This window comes from Anneissia japonica, unplaced genomic scaffold (genome assembly GCF_011630105.1).
Source record: "Anneissia japonica isolate Jap-2015-1 unplaced genomic scaffold, ASM1163010v1 scaffold724_len3256291_cov202, whole genome shotgun sequence".
In the NCBI taxonomy this organism is placed as follows: domain Eukaryota; kingdom Metazoa; phylum Echinodermata; class Crinoidea; order Comatulida; family Comatulidae; genus Anneissia; species Anneissia japonica.
Window position 1 is genome coordinate 2,764,245 of NW_022744966.1, and position 10,616 is coordinate 2,774,860.

Sequence of the window (10,616 nt, forward strand, 5' to 3'; positions counted from 1 at the left end):
TCCAGAGGGTGCTGTTCCAGCTTATCTACTAGATCGTGAGGGACAATCAAGAGCCAAAGTTTTATCGAATATGATTAAACAAAAAAGGAAAGAAAAGGCTGGTAAATGGGACGTACCAATACCAAAAGTTAGGGGTGTCGGTGAAAATGAAGTCTTTAAAGTTATAAGAACAGGAAAGAGAAGTAGTAAGTACTGTAATGTATTGGAAATCTACTGAAGTAGTACTACTATAGTCTGAGCATGACCGACTGAGAATAGTCAGTGTGTGGTTTGAACCCTCGACGAGGTTCGCAACTTGAATTGAAATCGCTGCGCCAAACTGCCTTCCCCTTCCTTGGTTAACATCAGCATTTGTTTGCTTAGATTTGAAGAGTATTGTTTTCTTGTTTTATATTAAAGTGTTCTATATGTATAGTGTGCTAAGCATATATTTTGAATAAAATATAAGCTTTTACTCATTCCTAACTGAAATCCCAATATTTGTTGAATACACTATTGGTGATTTCATATTTTGCTTGGACATAGTTGGATTGGTTGGATTTATTCTGTGTAAACACTAAAGATAGCCCACGAAAGTCTAGAAGACGACTACCGCATTCTTTAACATGCACATGGGCCATAAATGCACACAAGACCAACGGCCTAAATGTCTCATCCGAAAGACGGTGTACTAACTTTTATTTCGGCCCTCCAGCTAAAACACAAGGAGAGGCAGCGATAGGAATTGAACCAGGGACTTAGAGGTCTCCACAGTTCAGCGCACACACAGTGGCTACCACCAGATTAGACAACTGAGCTAAGCTGCTCTTTAAGGAATAAAGAATATGATATTATATTAAATATTATAAATAGTGGACACTAGTCCAGATGCTGGACAGGTGATTTTACATTGCAAACATTATTCAACACATGATGCTATTTCTTGTCTATTTCACCACCAGAAAAAGCATGGAAAAGAATGGTTACCAAAGTTACATATGTTGGAGAAGGGTTTACAAGAAAACCTCCAAAGTTTGAGAGATTTATCAGACCAATGGTAAGTAATACTGTAGATCACATTATGTCAGATCAGGTTATGTCAAATCAAGTTATATGAAATCAGATAATGTCAAATCAGATGGCATCAGATCAGATTATGACAAATCAGCTGATGTTAGGTTATGTCCTGGACGCCTATTTTTTTTCGGCAGTACACATAAGCATTATAGATTTCTTTTAGCCAATCAGAACATAGGAAGCCCACGATGACATAAAAACTAACCGCTCTCATCAAAGGGCAAAAGCTCTGATGAAAAATATTCGCGAGTCGAGCAAGTATTGACCAGTCCACAGAATTTAGTACATGTACAGTACTGTATGCATTGAAGACAACCGTATATTGAACCTCAAAGAGAACCTAATATTTATGACGAGTAACAAAAACATAATCATCGTCATTCATCATATTGCCAAACTACTACTAGGCAAGTGTGTAGTGGTCAGAGTCCATGCTGTGTAGAGTGGTCAGAGTCCTATGCCTAGAGTCTAGGCTTAGCTAATCTACTACTAACGTATCACGGTGGCCTAGGAGGACTAGGCCTACAGTAGTTCTTCTACTCTGGGCCTATTGTACTACGCAGGCTGTTGCTGTGTTCTGTTCTCGTGGACTACTATTGTGTGAGATTATCCTCATCGTTTAGTAGTACAGTACACATACAGTACATTGTAGAAGTGGTTGGCGCATCGATTGTGGCTTGGACTCCCAACCTTGAGGTCAGGGGTTTGAAACTCCCGCTGTGCAAGTCGCTTGTGTCCTTGGGCAAGGCACTTTAGCTACATTTGTCTCTCTCTACTCTGGAGTATAAATGGGTACCTGGTAGGATGTTGTGGCATTGAATGTTCTAGTTTCGTGCGCTAAAGAAGTAAAGAATGACTAGGGATACTCCCCAGGGAGCAGAGAAAGTTGCACTTTGTTCTGGATGCCATTGTACGTTATCCAGTGACCAGGGATAATAACGCTTGCGCCTTTTATCATTCAATTTGGAATTGGCGCCTTATAAATGTTTGAGTATTATTATTATTATTATTATTGATGAGCATGTGGCATGTGATTGATCAATCTTTTTTTTTTTTTTTTGGGGGAGCATCGGCATTCTTGCTCTCTTTCAAACTGGGTGTTTGGTCCTTTCATTTTTCCTCTTTAGGCTTTACCATTTATACCACATGATATTAGTTTACTCCATAGAGAATGTCGTCAACCAGGTCAAACGCTGTTTTGTAATCGATAAAAGCGCAAAACAACCGCTTATGTTTATTTAAGTATAATTCAATTATGAAGTGGAGTACAAATATTATCATTAGTGGAGTAACGTCCCTAAATCCTACTTGCTCTTCACCAACATTATATTTTATTGTTTCTACAATGGACATTTCCGGAGTGTCAATCAAGCTTACCAACTGACCAATTAGGGCCAGGAATACAAACGTGCCTTACAAATACGACATTTTTCAATAAACGCACATGTTTGCGTGTTTTTACGTTGTCGTTTTGTGGAACCTTAGCCACAAAATTTAAGTGCCGGAGCTAAGCATTCTAATCTGTGACATGTTATGTTTTGCAAAATAATTATATTTTCACGTTTATATTAAAACAAAATCACATTTTCAATTTACAAAATCTTCCATTAATTCTACATTAAAATACATTGCTAAAAATGAAATTATCCATTTATCACTTTAATGCATATATAAATAGTCATATATAAAAAAAGTATAAATAAATATAAGAGGGCATATGTATACTTTATATTTCCCACACAATTAGCAAGAAAATCTCAAATTACAGTGCTAATAAATTAGTTTACACCATCGCCAAGTAGTGAGAGAGGAAGAGCACAGTGAACAATAGATCTGATTATACAGTTTCCAGCACAAAATCTGCTCACAAAACTGTGTATAGATTTTATCCAGTCTTCATAGGATGAAGGGATGTTATTGAATAAATTCACAGGCTCCAACTTTAAATAAATATTAGTAGTTCTTTTTTAATGACCCAACGGTACTTATGACTAAGTATTGCTGATAGGACCTCACTAAATTAACTCATATAGGCATAGAGGAACCGTTTATGCAATATCTCCTAAATAACAAACATTAATATCTGCGGAACACTTGGAAATGTCCTACATAAAGCGTTAGCTCTGACACAGAAAGCCCTATACTTTTGCTTAATACCAAAATCATCCAATAAATTACAAATTAAAAACATGAACCACTCTATGGGTTTTAAACGAATTTGTACTAACATTACTACACACATTATTTTCAATTAGGCAAGACTTCATCGCTTTTGAAGAATGATGATTGTTGCAACAAATACAAAGCACGCATAATCTAATAAATTTAATAAACTGTTATATAGTATAAAGATAACTTAATATAGGCCAAATCAATAAAACCATAAAACCATTGGACTGAACTTTTACCTCACTACCCCATTACCTCAAACCCATAGACACCTGTTGAATGTCTCCTTAATTATTATATGAAGTCTTTGACAGGACAATAGCCAATTCATGACAAAAAGCCCAAGTGGTCAACTCCTTACATTTGATTTATAAAATAAGCTCGATTGAGAGACAGCTCGTTACTAAATATAAGTTAAGTTTTACCCCCCAAAGTTGTTATATTATCTGACCAATAGAAACTCCCCAAAATGATGTAATAGTCAAATGATTAGGATAAGGTGATATCTTTCAACCAATCAGAGAATTCCACCACACCCCAAGCTTTTATGAAAAGTAAAGTATTGGTTATCTAGAGAAGACTTCCTTCTGATACCAGAGGAGATGTAGTCAGTTCAGTTATTAAAAGTAAACCATCTCGCTTGTCATATCACTACAATATTACATAGTGAAGATCCAGTCTTTGCATCCAGAACATACATTGGAATCGGGCACAACAACTTGAGCATTACATGTATATAATATTACAAAACATTTCTGGAATGATCAAACTTAGCAACTGACCAATCAGGACAGGACAGGTATGCGTACATCCATTAACACACGTACGTTTAAATCTTTCAAATCCTAGCAACAATATCCAAGGTGGGGCATAGTGGAAAGGCCAATTTTAACCAAACTGAAAGGCAACAAAATGGTCATTGTTAGTGCAGGTATAAATGTGGCATTCCCCATCGTATTCAAAATAATTGTTTTCTAGCGCCCTCATACACTACACAGCGCATCTAATGCAACTTCTTGTCGAGTTTTTAGGCTAACCATATGATTCTGTAGTTGATAGCAGTGTATTGTAAAACAACCTTCTGGTAACAGCCTACAGTATAGTAACCAGTGCTGTTAATAACCCACCCTGTAACTAGTAACTCACTGCTATTAATAAATCACCCTACAAATAGTAAGCTAGTGCCTTTAATTAATAACCCAACCTATGAATTGTAACCCCCTAATTTCCCACCCTACTATTACTAACATATGAAAGCTTTCATTTCGTCCTTCTGCGAGACAAATGTAGAGCAGAGTGAGGCTCCTGATTAATTATTTATGAGTATGTGTGGCATCATCGTGGGCTTCCTTTGATCTGATTGGCTATTAGAAATTGATATTGCTTATGTGTACTGCAGAAAAAAATATGCTGCTCCTTCTATATAATTTTGTATCATATCCTTTATTGCATCAATTCAGTACAAACTGTGTAACCAAGGTATAGCTGGTGCTAGTCATGCTTGGCACCTGAATTAATTATTTATATATGTATATTTTTTTAATGTGCTGTTTTGACTTTTTAAAGTTATTGTATTCTTCCTGTGTATTCATTGTAAGGGCAGTAAACTTGACTAGAGAAATATATATATTTTGTAACCTCATATTGCCAATTTTTGAATTATCAAGTTTTTTTTTCAATAAAATGTTTGAATAATAATGATGTGTGTATTTTTAACTGTAATATAACCTTTTTAAGGCACTGCGTTTCAAGAAGGCTCATGTGACACATCCCGAGTTAAAGGCAACATTTCATCTTCCAATAATTGGTGTTAAGAAGAATCCCACATCACCTATGTACACGTCACTCGGAGTTATCACCAAGGGAACTGTTATAGAGGTACTGTGTTTTCATATTTGATATATGTGTCTGGGAATAAGTGTGGGTAATGTTACAACCTACAGCAGTTTCAGATCAACCTATCTTTCAAGCGGTCACGATTTTGTTATATGCCTTTTTTAAAGGCAAGAATTATCCCGACAAAAAAATGACCTCACCTAATGAGTCATTTGGGATTAATGCGAGCAAGGTGAGTACAGAAAACCACCAGATGATCCCTGATTGCATAGCAGGTACGAATTCCCAGAAAAGTATATACAGTGGATTTGATATACAGTAGACTAATTTGAGTGGTTTTTATAATCATTTACAATATCTCTATCTGGAGACATAGGTAAGCTCAGTCAGGGAGCCGCCACCAGGATCAAGCATCTTAAAGCCCTGAAAAAAATCCAGTAGTTCTGAGGTACTAGAAGATTAATTATTAAGTTCTCTTATAATACTTTACAGCTGAACGAGTAATTACAACACATGTAGCAATGGATGGCTTCTGACCATGGAGGAGGCAGGAATTTGCTGAACAAATAGTTCAACAAACTTTAAAAAAGCAATTGTAAATATTGATATTGTTTTACAAATAGGTTTTCCAAAAAGTGTATTTGTAGTGCCCCATACCATGGCATGAAGCCTATGTGAATACCTGGTAACCGAGTGTGTACTATTCAAAAATTCAGTTCAAAGTAATTTTCAGTTTTACGCTGCCTCAGCTTTATAGTCAAATCAATCAATCTTCAGAAAAATTTATAATGAACACAGAACTAATTGCAACAGATAAATTTTGCGGAATCTGTTCCTGAAATATAAACATAATAACATATTAAAAGTCTGAAAAAATCTAATCAGGGGAACATTGTTAATGTTAAAGCTATTCAATGAGTTAACATAAAAGGGTTTATTGCAAAACTGCTGTGTTGAAGCGTATAAAAGCCTGTTGTTGCCAAGTTGTTATTAATGGAAAAAATTTTAATAATAAGATAGATGCTTTCGCGCAATCTAAAGGCAGGTTTGTCCCGTCATGGGGATCTGTTGCCGAGTGATGGCCTTTTCAATAATACCTCCATGATCCAACTAAAACTGATTATATTATCTTTGGTAAACAGTTTCTAATGACCCTGTCACACCTTGACTTTTTAGCCAGCGTATGCCGACGTATCAACATTTTCGAAAACACTGGCATACGCTGAACTATCAACGTTTATTTTAAATTTTTGGGCACATAGATAGCATATTCATAACGAGTTGAACTTGTACACAACGTATTAGTAACTTTTATAGAACGTTTTGATAACTTATAGATAACTTATACCAAAAAATGCTTAGCGTGTTGCTGGGGTTCACAACTTATGCGCAGCGCGTGGCGGTGTATCACCGACGATCATCTAATGTAGCATGTAGGAAGGCTGCCGTACGTCGATTGAAATCATAACTGCACTAGACATCACAGTATCGACATCACCATCACAGTATCAACATCACCGTATCAACATCACTCCATTTTTATATACCAGATTCCCCTAAATGCTACCAATATGCCATTATACGGTAGCTGCAGCCGTTTTAATGGTCAGGATAGAAAATAAAATAAGAAATAGATAAGTGATTGCAACTTAAAGCCCCATTCCCGGCAAAATTTCAGTTGTTAAGACAAATCTGATTTTGATATATGTTATAAAGATTTTAAATAAAATTGGTCCTAATTTGAGTGCGCTTGAAATGCCAAACCTATGTAAAAATATAGTATTAACAAATTTACCAAAGTTCTACACCAAGGTCGTAATGGCATGGTACTCCATCGGTGGTGGTAGAACAAAGTATCCAACTTTTACAAAGGATATAAAAGAACAAATCATATGGGGTAATCCTTATATTAAAATTAATGATAAGTCACTATACTTCAAATAGTGGATAAACGCTGGTATTATTAAACTAAGATTTATTAATAGACTCTGAAAACACAATCAAAGCAAGATTATGTAATAAAAGAAATTGGATTGCACAATATTTTCAAATAAAAAAGGCCATTCCTAAAATTTGGCTGAACACATTGAAAAGTGACAAACATAAAGTAAGTAGTAAGGAGACACATGCTGAACCCAGTATTTATATAGAGGAATCAAACAAATACATAAATATAGAAAAAATTTTAAGATTAAACGAGAACTTACCTGTTTAAAGTTTGATCGTAATTTCATGAAGTAATTTTAGTGGAAGAGATTATATGCCCACCCTTAAAACTAAATCAGCGCACTACTCCGTTGAGCTGGCTTTTACAGTAGTGTATTTTCTGTCTCTTATACACATCTAGATGTGTATAATTCGAAAAATGAATCCAAAATCTGAGTATTTTTCAGTTTTACGCTGACTTAGCTTTATAGTCGAACCAGTCAATCTTTAGACAAAATTATAATGAACACAGAAGTAATTTTAACATAAATATTTTACTGAATCCGTTCCTGAAATATACAAATAATAACATACCAAAAGCCCGAAAAAATCTAATCAGGGGAACATTGTTCATTATAAAGATATTCAATGGGTTAAAATCAAACGTTTTATTGCACAACTGTCTGCTGGAAGCGTATTATAAATGCATGTCGTTGCCAAGTTGTTGCTAACGAAAAAATGTGAATTATAGGGTAATACGCCCGCGCGCGATGCAAAAGCGGGGAACACATAGGTTTGTCGCGTCAAAGGGATCTGTTGCCGAGTGATCTCCTTCTCAATAATACCTCCATGATATACCTAGCTAACGTGTCTTTAGACACTTCTCTGTGAGGTTTCTTATAACATAAAAAGAGTTTTTGTTTCCCCACCCTAAATTCTTTCGTTACATTGACATACTCCTTAATAGTTTTAACAGAGCAAACTGCTGGGTCCTCGAAATTCGCGACCAAATCAATACTATGCCCATAACAAGTTGGTCTAGATATCTTAAGTAAGTCTGAAATCAAAAATTTTATTCCATTTTCTGTCACTGTCATATTATCTATTGACAACTTATGAATCATTTGTATTCTACTCGCAGTTAATAGGGAAATTAAGGTTACAGTTTTCTTTGTCAACTGCTTAAGTGTTAATCGGTCCCCATCTTGATTCCGCAAGTAATCTAATAGTGTTTCTACGTTCCAAGTTTGTGCATACCTTGGCTGGGGTGGTTTTATGTTAAATACTCCTCTCATAAACCTTCTGACTGTAGGATGATTCCCAATGTTTTGTCCATTCCTCAACCTGAGAAATAAAGATAAGGCACTCCCAGCCGTATTTACTGTGGAATAACTTTGTGAATTTTCATACTCGCTAGTTAGAAACCGAAGTACGTCTGCAAGTTCAGGTTCCAGGTTCCCCTCTGAAAATATATACCATTTTCTTAATATGTGTAAGATATTGCTTTTTTGTAGAATTCCTCCATGACTTGCTAATTATTGACACTGTGGTTTCTGGGACATCTTTGAGCTGAAACGTTTTCCGGACAATCTACAAGCAAGGAGAAATAGTTTGTCATGCAATGGGTGGACTCTACTTATTCCAGGCAGTAACAAAGTGTTTTGAGACTTAGGGATGTGTATCGGTGTTTTAATAAGCAATTGCTTCATCATTGCAAACCAAGGTTGTGTAGGCCATTTTGGCACAATCACTATCCCCTCTGCTTCATCCTCAATAATTTTCTTGAGGCATTTACCTATGACAGAAAAGGAAGGGAAAGCGTAGAAATAGAATTTTCCCCAATCTATGGAAAATGCATCCGAGTCTATAGAGCCCGGGTCAGGGAACCAGGAAATGTACTTAGGCAGTTGTTTGTTCAAACGGGTTGCAAAGAGGTCAACCTGTGGTTTGCCAAATGTTCCAAATATATCCATGACAATCTCTGGGTTTAATTGCCATTCCAATTCCTCATCAAACTTTCTGGATTTTCTATCCGCTATGATATTATCTTTCCCAGACAGATGAACTGCTGACAACCACAAATTTTTGGTTATTGCCCATTCCCACATTTCCTTTGCTAGCTTGTCACACCATTTAGATTTTGTACCCCCCATGTTGTTAATGTACGTTTTTGCTGTTACGTTATCTAATTTCAGCCTTATGTGAGAGTTATTAATATTCTTGCAAAATGCATGTAAATTCTAGGGCTTAATTTTACTGTCATTTCCACAGAATCTAATATGAAACCCAAAAATTCAATTTCTTGTTTGGGAATTACAATGGTTTTTTCGGGGTGGATAATTAATCCTAACCTCTGAAACAATTAGATGGTGATTTGAATATCCCTTGTAGCTTGCTCACATGAATTTGCCATGAGCAAGTTATCATCAGTATATGCTAATATTATAATGCCTTGATTTCTTAGTACTGATAGCGGGACTTTCATCAATTTTGTAAATAATCTGGGCCCTGGCGCTAAACCATTTGGTAGTACAGTGAATTGCCACAGTGTTCCTTCCCATATAAACTTTAAGTGTTTTGAGTGTTGCAAAGCCATAGGGATTGAATAGTATGCATCTCTAAGATCTATAGATGTGAAGTAACAGTTTTTTGTTACTAAGGTAATAGCATTTTCAATTGAATCCATTTTAAAATGGTTGTATTGAATGTGCTTGTTCAGATCCGATAGATCCAAGATCATTCTCAGACCGCCATCCCTTTTTTGCCTAGTGAATATGTTCGATATAAATTCTCCATATTCATGGCAACTCAAATTAATCACTCCTTTTTTATTAAGTTTCCTTATCTCCCCATCTACAGACTCTATCTGTAGCCTGGATAATCTGTAAGGGTAGGGTATTCTAGTTTGTCTGGGTTTGACACCATTGACAAATTCAATACATATTCCTGATACAATAGATAGTATATTTTGATCATTTGTTAACTTCTGCCATTCCTGAAAGAAATATTTTATACGGCCCCCGATACATTTTTTGTGATCAATCGTACTAACCTGTGGTAGGTCTATTTCTTGTCTGTCTTCTTCCATATTACGCTCGTAACTGGAGGCCCACACCAACACTTGCGCCTGTTAAATTTTCCCCTCTTGTCGGCCCTGAATGTACATAAGGAATTATACATACAGTATACACATCTTGTGTAGATCTTTTTGTATTTGGAAAGGCCATAGCATCAAAAATATTTCATATCTTGTGAAAAGGTTTTTCAAACAGAGGATAAAAGGATTTATTTACCTTTATCAGCAACCTTTTAATAATACATACAGCATTATAAATAAAAGATTGATAAACAAGTAATATAATTTTATATTTCAAATATATTGCTATATAATTAATTTAGTAATAGTTGTAATAATGTTCTCAATGTTATGCATCTATTAAAATTGTTATTCTTTATTTTTACAATTGTTTTTCAGCACCAACTCCTGTATACCAAACCCTGTAGGCCTACAGTTACCGTTTTTCAATCATATTAAAAATCTACTCATGACTATCCTAACTTACATTCTCTGATATTTTGTTTTGGTTTCTCTATTTCTGGTAGGGGACGTCTACGCACAGTTGGTACTG

At 35.5% G+C, this 10,616-nt stretch overlaps 1 protein-coding gene across 1 annotated transcript in view; it reads left to right on the plus strand.

Moving 5' to 3' along the window:
• LOC117119818 (ribosome biogenesis protein NSA2 homolog) overlaps window positions 1-10,616 on the plus strand; it is a gene marked incomplete in the record, with an annotated part of 24,511 nt that overhangs the window by 5,477 nt on the left and 8,418 nt on the right. Inside the window, 3 exon segments of the mRNA XM_033264752.1 lie at window positions 1-185; window positions 942-1,036; window positions 4,963-5,103. Coding sequence (XP_033120643.1) covers window positions 1-185; window positions 942-1,036; window positions 4,963-5,103 — 421 coding nt within the window.